Source organism: Pseudorasbora parva, chromosome 16 (genome assembly GCF_024679245.1).
Source record: "Pseudorasbora parva isolate DD20220531a chromosome 16, ASM2467924v1, whole genome shotgun sequence".
Classification (NCBI taxonomy): Eukaryota; Metazoa; Chordata; class Actinopteri; order Cypriniformes; family Gobionidae; genus Pseudorasbora; species Pseudorasbora parva.
The window spans coordinates 31841442-31865797 of NC_090187.1; the positions used below are offsets into that span (position 1 = coordinate 31841442).

Genomic DNA, 24356 nt, shown 5'->3' on the forward strand with positions numbered 1-24356 from the left:
TTTTGTGCGAAAAAAATAAATAAAATATTGATGGTCAATTTCAAAACAAAGATTCGAACGGTTAGAATAAGCATATTGATTCATGATTCAGATTGCCAATGTCACATAATTTCAGCAGTTTGACATGCGATCCGAATCATGAATCAAATACGCTGATTCATAACGATTTAAAACTTTGTTTTGAAAACAACCCATCACTATACAAGTCATTATTTCGTTTTTTTGAGGGCAAAAAATATTCTCGTCGCTTCATAAAATTATTGTAGAATCACTGTAGTGAGATGGGCTTTATAATGACATCTTTAGTGCCTTTTATGGGTCTTGAGAGAGGAAATGACATTGGTGTCAATGAAGGCCTTTCTGAGCCATCGGATTTCAACAAAAATATCTTCATTTGTGCTCCGAAGATGACCTGAGGTCTTATGGGTGTCGAACGCCTTTAGGGTAAGTAATTAATGACAATTTTAATTTTTGGGTGAACATAGCCTTTAATGTTGGCCTGAAGCGCCACCCTCCACCTATCGACCAATTACAAAGTCAGTAGTGTTTTAGCATCTGGTTTGGGTTTGCCAGCTCTGCTCTAGTTACCACAGCTGCAGCTCCAAACGTTCCTGCTGATCCTGCAGCCTATCTGGCAACCTTGAGTCGGAAGGGAGGGGATACACTGCCCCTACAGTCAATGAAAGTGATTGCAGTTAACATTTCTGTTACTTCCTTTCTGAAAAAAATAACTACACCCCTGTAATAACCAGAACGTTATCTAATGTGGGTTCAGTGAAAATGTGTTTAAAAAGCCTTTGCTGTCTCAGAATAACATCAAAAGCAGAATTAAGTTTTTGGCAGAATAAGGGAAGTTTGATTCACTGTAGTTCAGAGATGTATGGAGTGATGAATCACAATACGAGTTTCACAGAGATTCTCCAGAGGTGTCTGAGGATGGTGAGAAATGTAATAATAAATCCATCTCTACCAGTGCAGCATGAAGGAAGAGGTATATTTCAGACAAGGACACTATTAAACATCACTGTGAAAAGTTCATTAATCCTTCGGAGTACAAGAGAACAATTATCCCATTGCCAATAATATATATTTTATATACCATATATAATTTGAGAGATGAAAAGGCAAATACAACATGTTGGAAAATTTATTTAAGAATTTAAGATATATTTTAACTCGATCTGAGCATTAACTATTTGGCTTGTTTAAAATGAAGGATAAGAATGAAAATAAGAGACGGACAAAAGAAGAGGGACCATTTATTCCCCCTTTCTGCATTTTTAAAAACAGTTAAGATAAAAACAACTGTAGCAGTTTAGTTTAAGGATGTACAAAGATGTGCATTATATATAATTACTTCATGTTATTTCTCACCTAACAAGTGCAGCAGATCTAGATGATCAAAAGTAGCACTGCATGTAGTTAACAGGAAGACATGAGTTTTAGTTTTCAGCATTGCGAAAACCAGAGTAAGAAAACAAGCCTACTGGGTCACTACAAAAAAAAAAGAAAGAATCAATTTGTTAATCAACCGTTTTAATTGTGCAACCACTTCTCAACATATTTTTTTGAAATGTTAAATGAAGGGACTGTTGCTCTAGATTCTCATTAAACACCAGGGCACTGACAAATGTCCTCTAATATATGTTGTAAAGATTTCTTACAACTCCAATTAAATAATCCCAAAAAGCCATCTACACAAGAGATCATGCATACATCCATATAGTCATCTCCTTCTCCAGCAAAAATGCACTTGGCACATGCAAAGTTTCAGTCTTCATTTTAGCCCCATTAAACACAATTTCCATTTAGCATCTAAATGTTTAAAAGAACAAAGGAAGGCAGCTTTTTGGCATTAGCATTCCTTATCACACTCAGACACACAAGAGTTATGTGTTTCGAATGTGCCTGTGACCTACATGCCACATCTGAAATTGATTTACGGTCACCCTATAAAACACCATTGTAAAAAGCTACTCAGAAAAACAAAAAGTAGCAGCAGTTCTAGTAGAATAAGGCTGCAAGCACACAAACGGCAGAAACGCTCCCAACTTCCTTCTATCCATATGAAGCATGATCCCCAAATTGCACAGACTGCTCATGCTAGGCTTTGCTCAGGCTTTTCTGTAGAAGCATTTTATTCATCAACATACCTTCTTTAATGGTTGTCTACACTTTCAACAGCAGAGTTTCAAGTCATTTTGATGATCTCTTAATGAATCAATTCTTTACAAGAATTCTGTACTTAAAAGATTTCTTAAAGAGTATTGCCAAACTGTCAGCAATGAGCTTAGACTTTAGTGGCCAGTTTCACAGACAAGGCTTAAGCTAGTCCCAGCCTAAAATGCATGTTTTAAATGTCTGAACTGAAACCAACTTGCACGGATATATTTTAAAAATTTGTTCGTGCCATTGTTTTTATTCTCAAGATACAAACCAGAAAAGTTCTCCCTAAGGTATGCTTATAAAAGCTACTTACATGTCCTAATCCTGGCTTAATCTAAGCCTTGTCTGTGAAACCATGCCTACATTTGTTTCCAATTTAGTGAATTTAAACCTTTATGCAACTTAACTTCCTTCTATGAACATGGTAGCAAAAAAATGTAAATTGGGGGTAAACAGCTGTTAATTTATTCTGGAAAAAACTAAATCAAACAATAATTATATATATATTTATTATGTGAACATAAAATGTATATCGTCTAATTAATTGCATAATTTACTAATTTCTATAAATGCCTAGTATTCTTTATCAAGTTGTTAATAATAAAACGGTCTGAGTGAAACAGAGGACCCCAGATTTAATAGTACCCATTTATTATGACCATATGGAGAGAGAGCAAAACCCCCTAACCAGTTTCTTTTCCCTTTAGCCCTTTCCAGGTCATGAAGTAGGAGGCACTTGATAGCTAGCACAGGCAAAGTTTATACTGGGCTTATCAGGTCTTTCGAAAAACCAAGCAACCCCACAGAGTGAAAGAGACTGGGTGTGACTTAAAACACTGCGTGCAGTTTTAGCTTCACTCGTTTCAAGCCATTTTTTCAGAAACATACAAATTCAATCACTGAAAACCAAAATACTTTGGTCATTATCATTTTCCTAATGTGCATTACAATGTATTTATCATCAAGTCATACTTTCAATAAAATCTGGTCTATGCTTTTCCCAATAAATGGTCCAATCGCACTTAGTGCAATTTCAGGTTTTAAAAATTAGTTCTGGGATACTGTTCGATTAAATCACCTACATAAAAATGTGGCTTCAATACTCAATACTCATATTTCATGATTCAGATTTAAATGCTGACTTACAGGGAATAACAATACTGGATGTCTGGGAAACAAAATTCAACCATTCGCAGGAGCCAACCAAAAGAAAAAAAACCTGCAAAATAAAACTTCATTCAGTTCAAGTTGGACGAAAACATGAGGAATCCTGCTGCAGCTAATTTTCTAGTGGGTCATACTTTAAGAATGAGGAAAAAGGAAAGAAAGCATGGTCCGATTTCTTTGGCAGTACAGCTCTGCATCCACAGGTACACAGAGGGTTGAGGAGGCGACAGAGTTAGTCAAAGGCATCCACCCACATTGTTTAATTTTTTTGTCTTTCAAGAGGGATGGAGACGATGTTTGCCTTTAATTTGCCTTTAATCTTCCTCCTAGTCTATCCAACCGCCATCCTGTAATTAAGGCTACTGGTGTTCAGTGTGACATCCGATCTCACTGCTGAAAAGTCTGTGCCGATAAGAGAAGGGTCAAACGGAAGGTGTTCGTATATTTTCAAGCAGTGATTGGACAGTCGGTAAGGAGAGTAACGCCCTCCCCACGCCCTTGCTGGCACGGAAGCAGGCATAACCCAGAAGCCCCCACATGGCTCCCTTCAACACGTTGCGTACTACCCAGCCAAAACGAGACGGTGGAGCCACGCTAAGAGAAGAAAAAAAACGACAACATTTTTGCCAAGACAGATCTTGTACTTTTAAATACTAAAGTACATACCACTGTTCCAATACGCACCTCATGATCTCATGGATATTGAGTTCTTTATCCCAGTTCCTCTCAATACCAGGCACATGACCCATCCCAACCACTCCAACCACCACAGCAGGCACTTCTAAAAAAGAAAAAACAAAAAAAGCACATGAATAAGATTTCTTGCAGCTCCAACAGAAATGTTACGTTCTTCCACTCCCAACCGCAACATTCATGTATTGTCCCGTTCGCAAAATCCCACAGGTAAATGTACATCGATTTTTGGAAATATCGAAATTTCATGAAATAGTTTCAAGTTACATATCACCTAGCAACAAACTAGACATGATCCTGATAATTGATTTGTTATTAAAGCATTTACATTCACAAACAAGTTAATTGTATTTATCTCATGATGTCTACACTTTCATGGACATGCAGTACTAAACAAAAATGGATTCTAACTTAAACACCTCTGATTGGCCATTGTGTAAAAAAAACATCAACAGACATTTGAGTTTGTCGACACTGCTAAACACTGCAGACGTGTTATAAATAGAAACCTTTGACACTCTTCAGGAGCACAAATACAGATACGCACATGATCGCTTGCCAAATCTATTTTGCCAAAATGCTGTCATTATGGGTAAAAGTGATCCTAGACCAGCAGTTATGGGCAGCTTTTTCCTCTAAAAGCAATAAGCAGCAGCAGGCAGGGGAAGGCTAAGTCTTGCCCAATGCCCAGCTTTAGACACGCTTACACCTTTAAAGAGGTTTATTTGAGTTGTTCTTGTTTTTTGTGCAATAAACAACTGTTTAACTAGTCCACCCAAAATAGTCATCTACTCCTGTCATGTCGTTCTAAACTTGTATGACTTTCCTTTCTTCTGAAGAAATATAGTAACTGAAAAGTTTTAACTTCCACTGACTTCTATAGTACGACAGCATGACAATTGGAACTGAAACAATTCTTCAAAATATCTTGTGTCCCACAGGAGAAAGTCAGTCATACTGGTTTGGAACAACATGAGTAAAATGAAAGATTTTTCACTTTAGAGGGGACTATCCCTTTAACAAAAACATTGATCACTGGACATACCTGAATATGTCAAAAACTGTCCAACTAGCATCAATTTAACTTCAAGGAAAAGCCCTGAAAAGACTGCAGCATGAGATGAGAGCACAGTACTCACTTTCAGCATTAGGTGGCGCCTCCACGCAGCGCGCTGCCTGTCTAAGTGTGTGTGTGAGGTAGATGTCTCGTTCTGCAACAATAGTGCGGTGGAGGGCTGGAAACTCGCCAATCATCTCTGACATGGTCTGTTCCAGAAGATCTTTTTGTTTGCACTTCTCTACATCCTCCTTGCTGATAAGCGGAAAAACACATACCAAAAATGTGTTCATGTGAATCTAAAAAAAACAAGAGCAAATCCAGACCATACCTCCCCACGATCAAGAGAAAAAAAAAGAAATTATGTTTTGCTTCAACTTAGCTTAAGTCTATGTTTAGAACATTATAGGCTTATTAAGCTCAGTGGAGCTTCATGCTTAAGTCAAGAAAATTCTTAGTCCTGGAACGCTTTATTTCAAATAATTTTAAGATCTTTTCTGAACAAGAGCGATCCAAAGTCTGTGTTTCTCACACTGTTCGGGTGAATCGCGGCGCACACACACAAAATACCGGCATTTCAATAAGGAACGCACATCTTTTACAGGGGCCACACTATATTCCTATATGTGGAATATGGACGTCCTCAAGGTATGGTGTTACTGGTGCGCTCCCAGGTCCGCATGACAGCTTTCACATGACCAATTTTTCATAAGAAATGTGCCCTGTTCTGAATTTAACTGCCAGTGTAAACACTCCCTTTATTTATATTCTTAAAATGAGAGAAATCCCTGTTTATTCTGAATTTTTAAGCTTAGGCTTAAGAGACGTGAACAAGTTCTTTGATAAACATCTCTGACCTTTGATACATGTCTAGCCTTCATGCTGTATTATTGATTATTACTAAATAAGTATGGTTTTACTAATAATAAACGTACGTTTGGATAAAGCATAGATATTTGTCCATACCCATGTTGATTAGTGTTTAAAACGTAATTTAAACTTAATTTAAGATACATTTAGAACTGATAAAATTGTGCGATTAAGTTGCGATTAATCATGAGTTAACTAATGAGAATCATGCGATTGATCACAATTAAATATATGAATCGATTGACAGCCCTACTTAAAATACTGTTTTCATATATTTTATAAATATCTAATTAATCAATTTAATCACAAACAATTGCATATACATTTGTTGTTGAGAAAAAAGTTGTATAATAAATAGTATTAGTAACAAATAGTATATATTTTCATTATAAAAATATGAATTATCTGCCTTACTGTGGTAGATGAAATCATTGAATTGGACAGATACTACAAAAGAAATTGTAGAACTTTTACACGTTAACTTATTGTTTATTACATATCATTAAACATAAGCTTATCACTTCCAGTCCACAGCAATCCATCAAGCAAAACTGGTCTATGTACATATGTAGACTGGAATCTTTGGCATTTGTGACACCATATGAAGTTACGTTACATTCTAACAGACAAAGGCGTGATCGGTGTGCATATAAAGACAAAGCGGTGTTGACTTGTACCTGATAGGGTCAGAGAGGAAGCACAGGCCCCAGGCCAGACGAGCCTTCTGCCACAGGCTGAGAGCAGCTATTGCACGCTTAAAGGTTACTGGAATGGGGCGATCCCCAAGGTGAAATTTACAGAAGGGCACTTTACCTGCCTGAATTGGGTAAAACAGAAGGGAATGCATATTTAAGTTATGCAGATCAGTCTTTGCTATGGCGCGTGAGCAGGCGCGTGAGCAGCACATATATTTTCCAGGATGCACACAAGAAGCACGTGTAGTGTGTTTTAACAAGAACTGGTTTATATCAGAAAAGAAAATGTAAATCAAGTATATCAGCTGCTGCTGTGACGCTGTACAAACGCTATCAGTGTGAATACTCTCGTGTGCCTGCAGCTGCAGTCACGGTGTAGATACGCTCACACACTGCTCACGCACGGCTCACGCTTGAGGTGTGAAGCGGCCGTTACAGTGCATGTCAAAACCACGAGGACTGTGTAAGTGAGGAAGAGAATGTGTTTTCACACTGACCTCCTTAAAGGCTTCTCTAAACTCTCCTCCAGGGGCCATGCCCAGCTGTTCTGTAATGTGAGCTGAGACTTTGAGCAGCAGTATCTGCATGAGGCCAGACATCACTCCGTTCTGACAAGAAATGAGGGGGAAAAAGGATGTAGCATGACGATAAATAAATTCAGAGAAACGTGTTTGGCAGAATAATAACTATGTCAGCACAGTTTTCTGTTTCATTGCTGACCTGTTTAATAGCCTGCTGGACCTTCTCCAAGTTAATGTCTTTAGCCTCTTTTAGCAGCGTTTTCTCATCCATTTTAAGCATGGATACTCTGTACTGGCACAGCTCCACCACCACCACATCAGGCTGGACCGCTCGGATTGTCTAACGCAAAGAGCATCAAATCAAAACAGCATTTAGTCAATGAGTAGCTAATACTAAGGCGTTTTACAGTCAAACATTGGTTATCAAACAGTGCTTACATTGGCAACATCATTTTTGCTGCTGTCGCTGAAGTGAGCGGTGCCAACAAGATACACAATACTGCCATCAGGTGTGGCGAGACGCGTCACAGTGTCCGGAAGATCAGGCTCTGCCTGCCGGCGCTGGGTACGAACCTGCCACAACACTTCCACTGCCTCAGAGTCTGCTAAAAAGACAAAAACATTTTCATTATCGTTAGAGATGGAGCAAGAACACTACATATAAAATACATATGTGACCTGTGCTGGCAAAAGGAGTCAGAATGCTTACGGGATAATTTCCAGCTACAGGCAAAACAAGTGAAAAATGTCGATTTTGTGGTTTTCACAAATAAAATGTATTAAGCCCTTGACTAGCCATTCCAATGCTCAAAATAGCAATTAAACATCAAAATATCTTTATTTGTACACTTTCTGGGAGGAGTACATCTCCTTTGTCCATGAAGAATGATCTCACTCGCGCTGACTGACAGATCCGACTCGCGTGCACAAAGACGGGTCTTACAGCGTGCAATCCCGTTACACAAATACACAGAATTACAGTTCTTTAAATATCTTTCTTGGGGAATATTAACACAGACATTATCTGTTATGTCTAAATTACCTTTGGTTAACTTTTGTGGAAAAACAGTTGATCTGTAACATTATAAAACATCCATGTGGTACAGTAGGTCTTAATATATACTCTCTTTGTCTCATTAATGTGTGTGTGTTTATATATATATATATATATTTTTTTTTTTTTCTTTCTTTTTTTTTCTCTATAGATATTTGGTTTTGACTTGATGTTTGCTACCAGAAAATATGTTTAGAGACCTAGTATCAGCACTGAGAATCAAAAACGGAAATGGAAAAGAGTTGTAAAGAAAACTATGTAAATATTCTTCTTGCTAAACTAGTGTTAACCTTAGCTTATTTCAGTAAAGTTAAAAAAAAACAAAAAAAAAACTCAGCAGATTATCACCATTTCATCGTTTTCCAGCTCATAGTTTCTTTTATTGCTCCAGTACTGCTTGGAGCTCATTTGGAGAGAAGAATATTTACACAGTTTTCTTTACAACTCTTTTCCAATTTTGTTTTTGATTCTCAGTGCTGATCGCTGGACCCGTACTGGACCAATATTTCTATCATTAACACAAACACTAAAAAACAAATGAAAACTGAAATGAACAGTAAAAAAAAAATTGGATATTTGATACACGGTATATTATAGAACTTGAAACCTTAACAACCCTCCTGTATTAAAATTAAAGCGCTACTAGACAGTAATAACAGCAGACTGTGCTGAGAAATTTAACATGATTACTTACTTTTAAATTACACAGGCTAATACCTTTACATTGGCACCACTAAAATACTACAATAAAACAATTAAATAAACAGGAAAAAAACCTAGGAATGACAGTGGAAACTAAAACTATGAACAACTGAAAAGAGAAATACATTCAAAACTCTAATAACCCTGCACTGAACAATGAAAAGTATGTAATGTTATAGTAAAACATTAATTTTGAGAATTTTACACTGCTCCATTTTTGACAAAGCCATAAGAAAGAAACCCAAGATTCAGCTCTACTATTTCATAGATTACTCACAAAGTCCGAGATGAAATGAAGGTTGTGCGTCATCTTCTGCTGCGCTCACTGAGTCTTCCTACAAAAAACAAAAACAATGTATTACTTCAATCCATATAATTCTTTGGATGAACATGCTGAAAATGTACACAAAACAGGTGCGAACAAGTTTGGCATTCACTTCTAGGAACTCAGAACTTTGTGGTTTTATTTTCGAGGTTGATCAAAGGATACTTTAAGCTGTTTTGAAGCTTCAGTAAAAAAAAATTGTGGGAAATGCCCAGCTAAATAAACAAAAGACCATTATCCAATACTCTCAGTACCCACGAGAAGGCAATAAAGAAACCATGTACATTAAATGACAATGAAAGTCAACAAAGCACAGGAAACTGGATGATTTTCATGAATTTTACAACGGCATTTTTTACAAACCACATTTGCCGTTTCTATTTCGCAAAATGAATCAAACACTCTTTAATTATTACAGATAAACATCTTTCACCACTCAAATCAGTCATATAAATATATATCTAGTAAAAATAAGACACAACAATATATCAATTCCTCCAAAGTCTTACATCTGAGTTGTTTTCCTGCTCCATTGTACGCAGTTCAGTAAACCTTCAACCTGGAATGAAAAGATCATGAGTCAGATGCACACAACCCACATATGACTCCACACAATGGCAATTAACCATTCAACAGAGTTAACAACCTGGCCTGTTGAAAATAAATGGCTCAATACTAAATCCGACAGTGTTTAATTAAAGGATTTGAAAGTTTTGTGACTTGTGTAGTTGGCTAGTCTGGGTAAAGTGAGTCATCAGGTTTGATTATCAGCCTGCCATTTTGCCTTGTGCAACTAGACCACGTATACTTTTCAAACTTCTGATTCCAGCACACCGGTATTAGTTGGTGTTTTGCTGAGGGTTTAGATATGATAAACATCTCTTTGAAGGTGCACAACAAAGCGTTTTTATGTTGACCACGTAACAGATCTAATCCAACAGAAGTCAGACATTAAAGGTGGCAACCTGCTGTTATCAGACCACATGGTTAGCACATCAAACTCAATTTAGACAGTTAACTGACTTCAAAACGGGATTGTAAACGGTTACATTTTTAACTCAAATTGCAAACTGACAGTTTTGACAGAAGGCTAAAGTAAAACGCAAAATCTGATGGACTAGCTGCAATCTCAGCTACCACTAGGAAAAAGGAGCGACATTTTAAATCAATCTTACATTTGTCTTGGTAGACAGCTTGTTCACTCTTCCCACGAGAGTAACGAATCGGACCGGACCGAACTGTCAGTTGTAGAGAGGGATGGTTCTTGACAAGGTAAGCTCGGCTACAAGCTAACTGCGCACACATACACGCAGCTGTTAGCTGATGCTATGCTAATATAAACTAAACCCCTTTAAAAACTTCACAAAACTGACCGAGAATAAGTTATTCAGTACATTCGCTGCTACGGTTATAATATTGCATTATATAGAGAGATTTAAAGAATACTTAAACAACCGCCTTGACTGTTGTTTGGTTGCTAACCTCGGCAAAACTGAAATGATTAAAGTTAGAGCTACAGTCAGCTGCTTGCTTGCATTGAAGTGAATAGCACCGCCCGTTATTGCAATGCTTTCTGGGCAATGCAGTATATATATATATATATATATATATATATATATATATATATATATATATATATATATATATATATATATATATATATATATATATATATATATATATATATATATATATATATATATATAGGACCATAGACCGTAAATAGTTCATTTGATAAAAATAAAAATGAGGACAGAAGCGTTTTTTTGAAAAAAGGTCGGGTATAATTTATTTAGAAATAGAGTTAAAGACCAAAAATGACAATGTTGTCACTATTACTTCCAAAACCATAAGACCTATGCTTTGTTCATCCTCAAAATTGCATCTTGCAACATTAACACAAATGAAGATATTTTTTTTATGAGAGCTCTCTGCCCCTCCATAGACAGCAATTTAATTAACAAGGCACTGAAAGGTAGAAAAACGTTAAAATCTTTGTGACTACAGTGGTTCAACCTTAAAGTAACTGCATGTAAGAAATGTATTTCAATTAATCATAAAATTGCCCTGATTTGTCACTAGACATTAAGAAATCATGTTCATGTCAAATAGGTACTTATATCACTGACAACAGTAGTCTGGCCAGGATATTGTCATTTAAAAGTTGTTGTTGCAGCCCTCAACTGATGTTGATGTTGACATGTTGTGTTTTGGCCTGAAGCTCCACCCTCCACGATCTACCAATCACAAAGTCAGTAGTGTTTCACATTCGGGTTGCCAGATCTGCCTCAGTGACAACTACACTCAGAGAGGACGTCTATCTCAGCTGTCAATCATGACGTCACACCCCCCGTTTTTATAGCATCAAATAACTAACTAAAACTAAACTTATTTTAAAAACGAACACTTGAAATGAAATCGTCGTGATGATAACTGCCTTCAATGACATACTTTGGGGAACTTTGGGGGAAAAATATTTGAAGTGTAATTTTATTGTTTAGTTTGCCTCGCGTCCATTAGAAAACACAGCTATGTTATACTGTGCAACTATACTGGGACCGGTCACCGGGGGGGCGATCAAGCCGCGAAAGCTTCAGTTTCTGAGAGGGGCACTGCAGGCTTGCTGCAGCTATAAACGTTCCTGCTGATCCTGCAGCCAATCTGGCAACCTCGAGTCATGGGGGAGGGGGAGAGGGGATAGTGATTGCATTTTGACATTTTGTCATCTTGACATGACATTTTGTCCTGTGTCAGCCACCATAGCTGCTCTGCGTGCTTCGAAAGGGAGGGGTGAGTGGTTGGTGGTTGCAATTCACTGCTAGATGCACACTAAAATTTACACAGTGCACCTTTAATTATCTGGATAGTACTTTTGATGATTTCAAGTGATACAGGAATGTTAGGTTCTTCGAAGCTCATCCTGGAGTTGCTGTCATTGCAGAAAGTCCCTATAAGCTCATTAGGACCAGACATATTTCACGTAAACAATATTATACTGGTGAAAGCTTATCATCGCTGATCATGGTTTCGAGTATCGCTATATCTGCCCTTTCTAATGAACACAAGAACATGCAGTAATATCAGACAGATATTTTTTTTTATCAAATCTGCAAATTTGTTTGAAGAACCATTAATGAACACAAATAGAAGATCTGGCATCTGTCTCAGATGTATTAATGTTATAGTTCACCCAAAAATTTAAATTATCCCATAATTTACTCACCGTCAAGCCAGGTGTATATGACTTTCTTCTTTCATCCGAACACATTTAGAGTTATATTAAATAATACTGCCTCTTCCCAGCTTTGTAATGGCATTGAATTTTTGAAGCTCCAAAAAGCACATCCATCATAAAAGTTTTTATACGGCCCCAGTGAGTTAATACATGCTTTCTGTATTGAAGCAATGGTTTTTTCATAAACCCATTACTCTGCTTCAGAAGGCATTTGTGATTAGCATGCTTACTCCTCAACTACAGAAGGCATTTGTAATGCAGGGTAAACTCAAAGGAGAGCTGGATCCAAATGCTGTTATTTTATTAAACAGATTAAAAATAAAACCAAACAAAGCAAACACTGGAATTAGAAAACCAGGAAAACAGAATGAGTGCCCAAAATACACTGGGGTTTAAATACTAGCAGGCAAACAAGATACAGCTAGGAATGATCACAGAACTTATCGACTAGAAAAACTACAAAAGACTACAAAAAAGGCACACAGGATAGAAAACAAGTAAAATGTAAACTAAAAGTCCAATTAACAAAACATAAGGCCAGGGAATATGTAACAGAGCCCCCGCTTTAAGGAGCGTATTCCAGTCGCTCCCAAAAAATGGAAAACAACAAACAAGAGTCCAGGAGAGTGGTGGAGTGAAGGCGGACCAGGGGGAGAGATAGATGGTCAGGACAGTGTGGTGGTACTGGAGACTTAGAAGGATCAGAGAGCCAGGGTAGTGTCGGTAGAGTAGAGGTCCAAGGCGTTGCCAGCAGATCAGGGGGCCAGGGTGGAGCTGAAGACCACCAAGGTGAAGCAGGTGACCACCGCAGTGGAGCAGGCAAAGCCAGAGACCACCACGGTGGAGCAGATTGAACTGGTGACCACCACGGCACAACATGCTGAACTGGAGGCCACCATACTGGCTTCGGCAGAACTAAAACAGAGAACACAGAGATTAGAAACGCCCTCTGTGGCTGTAACAGGTAGCAGTGGTTCACAGAAGGCATCCTTGGCCAATACAGGGCAGACTGAGAGTTCATGGACGACCTCCATGGTCGTGTCAGGGCAGAGAAATTTCAGGGGCGACCACAGTGGTCATGTAAGGCCGCCGCCTCGGGAGGAGCTGTACGAGTGTGTGCGACCCAAACACACAAGATGGCTGTCGCCACCTCAGACAACGCACATGACTGTGGCAGTAACTCAAGCTGACTTGGATACGCTGAGACCACCAGATCCTCCCAAGGTGGCGGCAGTACCCCATAGCTCCTCCTGAGGTGGTGGCGACTGCTACAGCTCCTCCCAAGTCTTAACATCAACAGTATATCCCAAGCTTCCTTGTCTCCCTCTGGGTGTCTGAAAATACCTTTGAAATTGCAACAGAAATGAAGAGGATGATGAACGGATGCCGGTACCCCTAAACAGCTGTGGCCAGGTCGAGTGCTCGACCTGTGAGAGCAGAGATCCTGAATCAATTCCGTCAGAGCAAAAATCAGGCATGGGTTGATACACAGGCAAACATTCAGAATAATCTAAATTAGGGTAAGAGGCAAATATCAACTAATAAAAAAAACAAGCAATGTCAAACGCAGTTCAAAGTTCAAAGAATAATCTTAAGTGCTCAGAGATGTTTCCATGATAAAACAAAACTTTGAACTGAGCCAAGAGAGCTTACCATTTCTTAAAGGGGGGGTGAAACACTCAGTTTCAGTCAGTGTCATGTCAATCTTGAGTACCTATAGAGTAGCATTGCATCCTGCATATCTCCGAAAAGTCTTTATTTTTTTTTATAATTATATAAGAAAGATGCGCTGTTCCAAGTCTTTCCGAAAAAAGCCGAGCGGGTGGGGGCGTGTCGTGTGAGTGGAGCTAAATAATGACGTGTGCAGCAGCGCGCTGCAGTGAGGAAAGTGAGTCGCTCTGTGAGGAAAGTGATTCGCTCTGTGAGGAAAGTGATTCGCTCAGTGAGGAAAGTGATTCGCCCGCCGCGTGAGGAAAGTGATTCGCTCTGTGAGGAAAGTGATTCGCTCTGTGAGGAAAGTGATTCGCTCAGTGAGGAAAGTGATTCGCCCGCCGCGTGAGGAAAGTGAGTCGCTCTGTGAGGAAAGTGATTCGCTCTGTGAGGAAAGTGATTCGCTCAGTGAGGAAAGTGATTCGCCCGCCGCGTGAGGAAAGTGAGTCGCTCGGTGAGGAAAGTGATTCGCTCAGTGAGGAAAGTGATTCGCCTGCCGCGTGAGGAAAGTGAGTCGCCCGTCGCGTGAGGAAAGTGCTAATACAGATCGACCGCCGGCCTATCAGTGGGTAAGTCAGTAGCTACTGGTTATATCACCTGTTTAGCATCCTACAAGCCAGCGCTTTGATGGGCGTAGCCTGTTGCTTTCGCTCTCTCCCTCGCTCTCTCTCACGCGCTTCCGGTAGAATTGTCCGTAAGGCCCATACAAGGAAATTCCGCCCCCACTAACGTCAATGGGAACGCATGATCTCAAAAAACTTGCCGAAACTTATGACTAACCGGAAGTAGTATTTTTGACAAAGAAATACTCCCATCAAACGTCCACCTTAACTTTTGAAACTTTGTCTATGTTTAGTATGGGATTCCAAGTCTTTAACAGTGTAAAAAGATCAGTATGCATGAAACAGCATTTCACCCCCCCTTTAAAGGAACTGTATGTAAGAAATGTATTTCAATTAATTGCAAAATGGCCCTGATATGTCACCAAGGCAGACATTAATAAATCATGTTAATTTCAAATCCTCATATCACTGACAACAGTAGTCTGGCCAGGATATTGTCATTTAAGAGTTGTTGTTGCAGCCCTCAACTGATGTTGACATGTTGTGTGTTGGCCTGAATCTCCACCCTCCACCGATCTACCAATCACAAAGTCAGTAGTGTTTCAGCATCCGGGTTGCCAGATCGGCTCTAGTTACCACAGCTGCAGCTACAAAAGTTCCTGCAGGATCCTGCAGCATATCTGACAACCTCGAGTCAGGGGGAGGGGGAGAGGGAATACACCTCTCTACAGTCGATTTAAAAGTGATTGCTGTACCAGTTTTGGCCACAATCTTACATACACTTCCTTTAACCCACTGGAGAAGTATGGATTACTTTTATGATGGATGGATGGATGGACGGATGGGCTTTTTGGAGATTCAAAAACTCAGGCATTATTCAATGCCATTACAAACCTGGGAAGGACATATCACTAATTCGGCTGAAAGAAGAAAGTCATATACACCTAGGATGACTTGAGGGTAAGTCAATTATTTTTGTACTAACTATTCTTTTAAGTGAGGTATGAAGAACGGACACCCGATCCCGATGTCAGCAAGCCCTAACACGAAAAATAATTCACAGCCATAGGGTGTTTCTGATTGGCTAAAAAGCACAGTTTTTTTGCGGTATTGTTACAAATACAGAGACCTGTGGGATTTCTCATGACACCGTTCAATGATTTCTGTAAGTTATTAAGCATTTTATGAATTGTATTACAAAATAATGCTAACAGCACTGTACAACATTGGGAATGAAACTTTCTTAGGTTCATGTATAAAATAAATATCTCTTCAAACATACAGAGAGAGAGAGAGAGAGAGAGAGAGAGAGAGAGAGAGAGAGAGAGAGAGAGAGAGAGAGAGAGAGAGAGAGACTAAAAAGATGAATACCTCTGCGCAAAACAGACTAAGTGAGTTTATGATTCAAATTCAAGTATTTCCCCCCATGTAAATTATGTAACATGAGTTTATTTAACAATTGAACATGCAGTATACAACCATGAGGTAATCTATCATTTTTTCTTTTTAGCATAGATTAATTTATTTCTTTAAGCAGGTTATTTGGTTGAAATTCTGCAGTTCAATAAATATACATATATAAAACTTAAACATTTGTCATGAATTTGTGACACAAATATAGTTTAAATAAAACAAACAAAAAAACAAGCAAGGTGACATGGCCATGTTTTTTTTTTTTTTTTATACATAGTTTGTCTAACCTCATTTGAACATATCGGCTCAAGGACTGAAAGCCATCAAGATACACAAGTTTGAGATTAGCACCCATAATACCATCAAATTATATTCAGATCTAAAAAGTCAAGCCTGGAAAATCAGGTGTGTTTCCTTCCAATCTGATGGTATGGCCATTCATGGTCTGTGTTCCCTGTATCACATAAAAATATTGCACTTTGATCATGATATGTGCTAGAAAAACAGCAAGCTGCAGCTATCCCTAATATCATTCTCATGCCTTGTGGTTAGAGGTGCTCTTGGATTTTAACCCCCGGTTTTACAGACAAGGCTAGACCCAGACTAAAATGCATGTTTGAGCTGTTTTAACAAAGTAACTTGCACTGACATATCTTAAAATATGCCTTAAAATGTGGCTCAAGATGCACACCAGCAATGTTCTGTTCTAAGACACATTTATAAAATCTACTTAAATGTCCTAATTGAACTAAGGCTAATCCTGGCTTAGTCCAAGCCCTGTCTGTGTAACCGGGCCTGATTGTGAATTACTATGTGCTTCACTCGCAATCATAAAAGTGTGTTTTGGCAGGGCTTTTTTAAACTTCACAACAAGGTGCATCAGTGAATATCAAAGGTTTTAACCAGGGCTTACAAAGGTGGTATGACACCTACACGAGTTGTGGTTCATTGTGATCTAGGTATCAAAAGCATGTTTTTTGAATCCTCTTTAACTCGAAAATGTCCAGCTGACGAAGCTGAAATCTTTTTTGTCAGAACTCTTTAAAAAAAAGCTGGTAGAAGGATCCATATTTCTTCGGGCAATGCGGAGTTGAATGTCTTTGAGCGCTTGGCCCAGAGACCCAGAGTGATATAGTCTCATTGAATAAGGGCACCAGAGGTGTGTGGATGAACGCCATGTGACAGTCTTTTTTTAAAATAAGGAAAAATCTCATATTATTAGATGTAAGAACATTTTTTTTTCCTGTACAGCTTAGTATATACATTCGAAATGTGCATATTATTGCAACAATAAGAAATGAGGTTGCATATTTTAAGAACACATGTATTGCGTTGAATACCTCAAGAGATCTATATGAAACAGACAGTGATTGTGTACACAGATAAACAACACACAACTATGTTGACACTGATGTTAAACAGGAACAAACTGTGTTTTGTGCAAAATTCTGATGAGCCTGCGCCTTCATTGGGAATGTCATAGGGATTTCATTAACCCATTTGGTGAGCACCAAAGTCATGGGTAGTTTTATTTTCCCTCAAACTACCGTACACACACTTCCAAGTATGTAGATGTAAACCTGGGGGATGATGTTTAAAGGTGCACTTTTTACACAAAGAAATGAATAGTGTGTGTTAATATTTCAAGTGATATGTACTCACACGAGATACATTAACCTTTTTTTCTCTGCATTATGGAGCGTTATGGTGGCTGACATAATAAGATCATATGACCAGCTCAATAATTGACTTCGGATTTATTATTATCCCTGTTATGGGATAATTTTGCATTTGCGGAATAAATGAATCATGTCAGACTACGAATAGGCCATTTCTGTAGTTACACCAGTAACCGAAAACCCCTGTATCCATCCTGCAACCACCTTCATAACTGTCAGTTCAACATAAGCAGAAATAAGTGCACCTTTAAATATGTCAAATACTGCCTGCCCCAATGTTTCATAATCTTAATCTCTGAGAATAAAATAATTTGAGATTCACCCATAATAGAAAAACCATTACACAAAAAAAAAAAAAAAAAAGTGTGTTCCTTTGTGCTTGAGTTCATATTCTAGTTATTTTGTGTGTGCGCAGGTGTGTATACATTTCTTTCAACACTCTCCAGCAGCAATCAACTCGCCTGGTCTGGCAAGTCTGTCCCTTCTGCTTTGCTCCTCCTCGTCCTCTTCATACAAAGTGTGATGGATGCTCAGCAGCGGGTGTGAGTGGTTCCGAGTAAAAGGCCCGGACTGGCATTCAGGCTCTGCCCCCTGGTTGAGAGGATCCTTGACCTTTGGGGAGTCTGGAGGAGGCATGCTGGTCGTTCCACCATTCATATACGATGTTGTGGAGAGAGTGGCTGTGGAGAAGGCAGTGGTGGTGGACAGTGGAGGAGACTCTTTCTTCTCTAAGGGGAGAAGAAAGGTAATAATATAAAATGATACATGTATGTCTGATACTAAAATGCTATACTACATTGTCTAAATAAATAATAACAAAAATGTTTTAAATTCTACAAGCAAATTTAGGCAACACAACATTAATGTGCATTGTACAAATTGATAAATTCACTTTGCGATTTGCTTAAGATTTAACAGAACATTTAACAGTATTACTAAATTATTACTGTTTTTAAAAAATTAAATTTGAGTTATCTTAAAGCTACACTGTGTGATATTTTCCCCCATCTAGCGGTGAAAGGGTATATGACCATCCAGTGAATAATAGTTTCTGTTCCTCTCAATTCTGATTTCGTTTGAACTCCTACGGTGGCCGATTTAGTCCAAGATTAACATGGCAATCCCCCTCTTCACATTCGACACGGTGCCATTGAGTGTTAAAATGCCAAAGGCGAAGCTTGAATTTACGGGTATGTCCCTCTTTGGCTAATGTACTTTCAAGATGGAGGGGCAACATGGCGACCGGCATTCGAACCCCTCACCCGTATGTATTTTCAATGGCATATTATAAACTTACGAGAATACTTTATTACTTGAAAGAAGTAAATATACATTAATGAGCACATATATTTTTGAAAGAACTAAGTGTTTTTAGCTAAGAATAAACGTTAAAATAAAAGTTACACAGTGTAGCTTTAAAGTGCTAGTTTACCCAAAAATGGAAATTATCCAGAGTCTTTTGAATAATGCTCGTTTATCATGCTGCTTTTGCAGTAGAAAATATAGAGCAGACCCCCAGAAAAATGTTCAATCTTAAATTGAGCTTAGTCTGGTGATAGCCAGACAACCATCCATCATAATAGTAATAATCCATACGGCTCCAAGGGGGTTAATAAAGGCCTTCTGAAGCGAAGCAATGCATTTTTGTAAGAAAAGCTTCCATATGTATAACTTTATCCACTATAACAACTGGCTTCTGGTAAACATATGCAAGTTTAAGGCCGGAGACACACTGCAAGCGTGGCGTGAGGTTTCTTGTTGCGTGTCAGCCGTGTGTCAGTTGCGTGGCTTTTTCTTTGGGTCTTTGCACACCAGAAGAGTGTCATCACTGCTGCTGCTATTGATGTGCAGGGAAGACCTATACATCAGGTTAAACATAAATATATAGCCTACTGATGGAGCAAAGATAACGTCGGCAGTAGCCTATTGACCATATCTACTATGGTACTGACGGCAAAATAGGCTACAGGATATTTCGTTCTGTATTGACAGAAAGGGCTCTGATAGAGCAAAACAAAACACTGTCATGAAGTAGAACTCTAGAACAAGAATTGTTAAAGATAAGTGTCAAAGGAGCTTGAGTTTGTTGCCCAGCTCTATTTGTTGAATTAGTGAGAGGCGTCTACTCTCACCAAAAATTACGGTACTCCAACATGTGTCATGCGCCGGAACTCGACTCTCTCGTGAATGTGCAGATGGCCATTACCGGAAGCTAGAGATTTTTTTTTAAGATTTCAGACAAAAAGCTTTTTTCATAGGACAAAGGATATTTTTTTAATATAACTTTCATTGTGTTTGGCTGAAAGAGGAAAATCATACACCTAGGATGGCTTTGAGGGTGAGGGTAAATTATGGGATAATTTTCATTTTTGGAAGAACTAACCCTGTAAGTTTTTTTAAGAGGTTTTATGATGGCAAAAGTAATGTAAAAATAGGGAAAATGTAAAAGTGGGAAAACTAGGGCATTCTATTGCATGCGCAGTATTGCAGTCCAAACCTAAAAGGATTTTTGCTCTTCTGGTTCAATAGTCCCAAATCAATGGGTTTTACTGAATGCCTGAGATAATAATTTTCTAAGCTTTTACGTGTCTTGGAAAAGACATTTGCTAACATGTGACTATATGGGACTACAGAGGTTTTCAGGGACATTAAATATCACATAAAACAGGAAGTAATCTACCTACTATTTTGCTTTTACAGCCTTGTTCATTATTGAGCTCTTGCAAACTATTCTGACTCAAAAGATCTAGGGAAATAATAAAAAAAAGAATAAAGTGGTTGTGACATTGAAGTCATGATTGTGATACTTCTGCCGATTGTATTTAGGCTTCAAAATGTATTAAAGTTCATTTGTGAAGATTACCTTGATGTGTATGTGTAAGAATTATAAACTTTTTTTGCTGCATTAATCCAAAAGCTAATGGAAAATTCCTATTGGCTTTTTGTCGAAGGAGCCATTGTATGGTGATAGCATAGCAGATATGGTACTGATATACAGCATCTGTAGAGAGAATTAAAGCATACCAGTAAGAGAGGAGGAGACGTGGACAACTGTATGTGGACCCTCAATATACACATTACTGAGAGAGTGCTCAACAGCGGGAGGCTCAGGATTGACTGTCTCTGCTTTTGCTTTCTGGATGGTTAGCATGTAGGGATGAACATCCAATGTGAGGTTAAGAGAGTGTTTCTTCTCTATATTATATGTTTCTGTTGCTGAAAAGTAAAATGAGAAATATGATCAGAGGACGATTTCGACCACATTAGCTATATTAACTTAAAACAGGTTTCACTTTGCATTACTTATGCTTGTGGGAGGATGTTGTGTGCTCTTGCTGTCCAGAAGTGGAGCCATAATGCTATCTGGTACATTCTTCCTTCGGACTGGTTTAGGTTTATCTGCCTTTATATTATTATCCAGTCTGGTTAGAGTCAAGGGTTCCTGTATAAAAACAAAGAAATATAAGGTAGGACCATACTATAAGTAAGCTATTCAGTCATTAAATAAAAGAATAAGAACCTCAATCAAGTCTTACTTTAAAAGACTGTGGCAGAGGGTTAGATGAGGGGATCCACTTGATCTTCTTGCGGGGTCTTTTGATTACTGAGGGCTCTCCTCCTAGCTCTCCCACACCGATCACTGAGGGGTCCATACTGGGGTCAATAGTCTGGATACCAGAGTCTCTCATAGTCGGAGTGGCATCGTGGTTGGATTGAGCCAACGCTGCCAGCAGCTGCCGCACCACATTATCATACATGAGGTCACTCTCGTTTGTGATAAAGTCCAGTCTGTTGAGAGACTTAATGTGGTCTCTGTTCTCGTTACAGAACATGGCCAGAATGTTAATATCGCAAAACTGTGACTTCTGCCAGCGCCGACGTGTCTTGATGCCAACTTTGTGCAGCTTGTCGAAAACGAAATTGGACTTGCGTACTACAAACAAATGCAGCAGGTTCACAAGGATAATGAGGTTCATAGTACACAGCAAAGAGATGTCCACTGCGGCCATAATGCGCTGGAGCTGCACGGCTGGTAGCTTGCAGTTGACGTTCAGTCGCAGTTCAGGGATGCTGCTAGTGTCCGGCGGCTCGCCGAGCGCGCAAGTGAACTCGTTCTGCCTCTGACGGGCGTAGTAAGTGCTCAGGTATGTTATGGGTAACGAGCTGAGGCAGACGATGGCTAAATGTCGCCCCAGGTACAGCTTAGCCAGAAAGTTACTCTGCCCTCTGCGCTCGAGATACTTTTCAAACAGGTTCTGCTCGGGGCTCTTCTCCTTCTCTGCGTTCTCGATGATCTCCCGTCGCTCGCGTTCCGTAATCCCCGGCCCCTTGGACTGGATCTGCTTTTCAATCTTAGGTGCTCTGCCCTCGGCTGCCCTGTGGTAGCAGTTGTCGATCTCTTGAAGGAGGAAGTTGAGCTCAGAGGTGAGGCGAGTGGAGGCCAGGAACTCCCATCCGAGGGCAGGTATGTACATGATGCCGGCGAAGGCGAGCAGAGCATAGGGCAGAAACTTGTGCTCAAACAGTGAGGGCCGAAGTTCGGGGTCGACACCAGGAACAGCATCCCGAAGCTCTGTCCAGCAGTAACCTCTGGCATACAGGGCCTGGTCTCGGGTAAAGTTGTGTGGGGTGTAGCAATATATAGATTCCTCTAAAAGAGAAGGAGTTAGAAAATCTTAAGTACCCCACTTCACGAAATAATACAGATTCCACCAGTGTTAAGGCATGTTCACATCAAGAATGAAAACTATAACTACAAAGTTAAAATAATCATTCTAATTCTAAAAGAATAGCGAAGTCCACATAAGGTCAGAGGGTTGGAATTAGTTACAAAGCAATTTTTTTCAGTTGATTAATTTGATGAATTTATCTGATTTTATAGAGCTTAATCATTTAAAGCGGCAGACGGCATAACTGCGTAGGATTGGAATGAACAGAATGTTGTCGTCCGCTGGTGTGCTTACTATTTAAGAGTTACTATAATGAACAACAATTATTTAAAAATGTTTTTGTTCATTTAAATAAATCTGAAATAAAAATAAATAAATAAATATATAATGTCCCTTATATTTCCCCTGCCTGTAATTAATCATTTTGTAACAACAACGACTCATGAGTTTAATGTCTCGGGGAATAATTAACTCAAAAGGGATTTAATATTCAATATTCATGAATTTATGAATATGATTTGCCAGTTGTTCATTACGTATTAAAATTTTCCGATAGGGAAAATTGTTTAATTAAATACAAGTAACCCTTTATGAAATTGCTTGAAATTATCCTACTAAGTTTGTCCTGCAAATTAGTTATAGACTTTTCAAATCAATTCTCAATAATGGATTACTGCTTTACGAGCGCATGAGAAACATTAACTTTACTGATCAGGATAAGTTCAATATTTCAAATGGTCATACAGTTTACTTTACTAACATAGTAGCATAAGCAGTTAGGTAACGTTTAGATCGCAAGTTTCATTGACTTTGTGTATGTGGCAGAATAACAGATTCAACTCATTAAATGTCTTTCGGAGGTTTAATAAACACAGACTAAAAATAACACTACAATTCACACAGAAAGTACATACTAAATATGCAACAAGAGAGTAGAAGTATAGATATTAACGAAAGAATACATAAAAGAGAATAATGAATAGACTGAAGTTAGAGAGAGATAAAAGAGAGAGAGAGAGAGACAAAGAGAGTGAGAGAGAGAGACAAAGAGAGTGGGGGAGGGTAAGAAACAGCTTTCCTTCAGTTCAACCAAATACGACCTTCACGGAGTTAATTTATCCCAACGGGAGAATAACACACCCTCTTTACAGCAGTAAGAAATAGAATACTTGCATTCTTTTTGGTTTCGTTTTGGCTTCTCGCTTGTGTGCGTTTGTGTCTCTGCGTGTTCAAATGTCCTGCATGTCCGGCGGTCCTTTCCGAGGTTGGGAGGGAAGCGGCTGTTTGCTTTAGCGATGCTTCGTGTTCTTGAAGATCGGATTGTAGAAGAGAAGATTTTTGGAAGAGATGAGGCCTGCTTGGAGGGCCTGCATTGGTGGCATGGCTTAAGTGCCAGCCCCGATGACGTGTTGGTTCAGCCAGAGAGAGAAGAGAGAGTGGGGAGTGTAAGAGGGGAGGAGGGCATCCGAGGTCCTCCTTTTATGGTCTGGCCGTAGTCCCACCCTCCAGGGTTAGACTTAACCAATGAGAGTGTTGGGGTTTCCCGGCAGGAAATTCCTCAGCAGGATTTATAGCTCTTTGTTTAAAAGTTGGACTCAGTGGGTCTCTGAGTTCTTCATACTATAATTAATGCAACAAACACACACTGCATTTTCTGAATAAGTGATATACATGGAAGTGTAAGTCGTGAAGTGAGCATTAATTTGATAGGAGACATGACATATATGAGGTTATCTGAACTAGTACTTTGTTAAGACACAGACAAAAAGATGCAAAATACCATACAGAAGAAACATTTTACAAAACAATTATGTGTTTACATATAATGTCCTGGGG

General features: G+C 38.9%; 2 protein-coding genes across 6 annotated transcripts in view; both read right to left on the reverse strand.

The window, feature by feature from the left end:
• Positions 1-2800: 2800 nt before the first annotated feature.
• trabd (TraB domain containing) lies at positions 2801-10799 on the reverse strand. Of its 2 annotated transcripts, none has more exons than XM_067420278.1 (10): positions 10426-10799; positions 9760-9809; positions 9203-9260; positions 7608-7771; positions 7369-7509; positions 7146-7256; positions 6631-6770; positions 5166-5338; positions 4018-4114; positions 2801-3927 (listed from the first exon to the last, which is right to left on the reverse strand). In XM_067420278.1, the coding sequence occupies exons 2-10, from the start codon at positions 9781-9783 to the stop codon at positions 3756-3758; spliced, it is 1080 nt and encodes a 359-aa protein (XP_067276379.1). In that variant the 5' UTR covers positions 9784-9809; positions 10426-10799; the 3' UTR covers positions 2801-3755. The 2 variants fall into 2 exon arrangements, with proteins under 2 accessions (XP_067276379.1, XP_067276378.1); XM_067420277.1 differs by having other exon boundaries at positions 7608-7774.
• A 1970-nt stretch (positions 10800-12769) lies between these two features.
• panx2 (pannexin 2) overlaps positions 12770-24356 on the reverse strand; it is a 28045-nt gene continuing 16458 nt past the window's right edge. For 3 of the 4 annotated variants that reach the window (XM_067420281.1, XM_067420279.1, XM_067420280.1), the window contains exons 4-8: positions 21387-22501; positions 21154-21292; positions 20875-21066; positions 18312-18578; positions 12770-13400 (exon numbers count right to left, since the gene is read on the reverse strand). In XM_067420281.1, coding sequence (XP_067276382.1) covers positions 13051-13400; positions 18312-18578; positions 20875-21066; positions 21154-21292; positions 21387-22501 — 2063 coding nt within the window. In that variant the 3' untranslated portion in view covers positions 12770-13050. Of the gene's footprint in view, positions 13401-16187; positions 18579-20874; positions 21067-21153; positions 21293-21386; positions 22502-24356 lie in introns of those variants that run through there. The other variant, XM_067420282.1, reaches the window with a different exon arrangement.

What these genes read in the sequence shown, in the direction of transcription:
- trabd (XM_067420277.1), bottom strand. Translation starts at nt 9,783, where the DNA reads ATGGAGCAGGAAAACAACTCAGAT. An exon ending in TCCAGCAGGCTATTAAACAG is followed by an intron (nt 7,257 to 7,368) that starts GTCAGCAATGAA and finishes ATTTCTTGTCAG; the next exon opens with AACGGAGTGATGTCTGGCCT. An exon ending in TTCCTCTCTGACCCTATCAG is followed by an intron (nt 5,339 to 6,630) that starts GTACAAGTCAAC and finishes TCCGCTTATCAG; the next exon opens with CAAGGAGGATGTAGAGAAGT.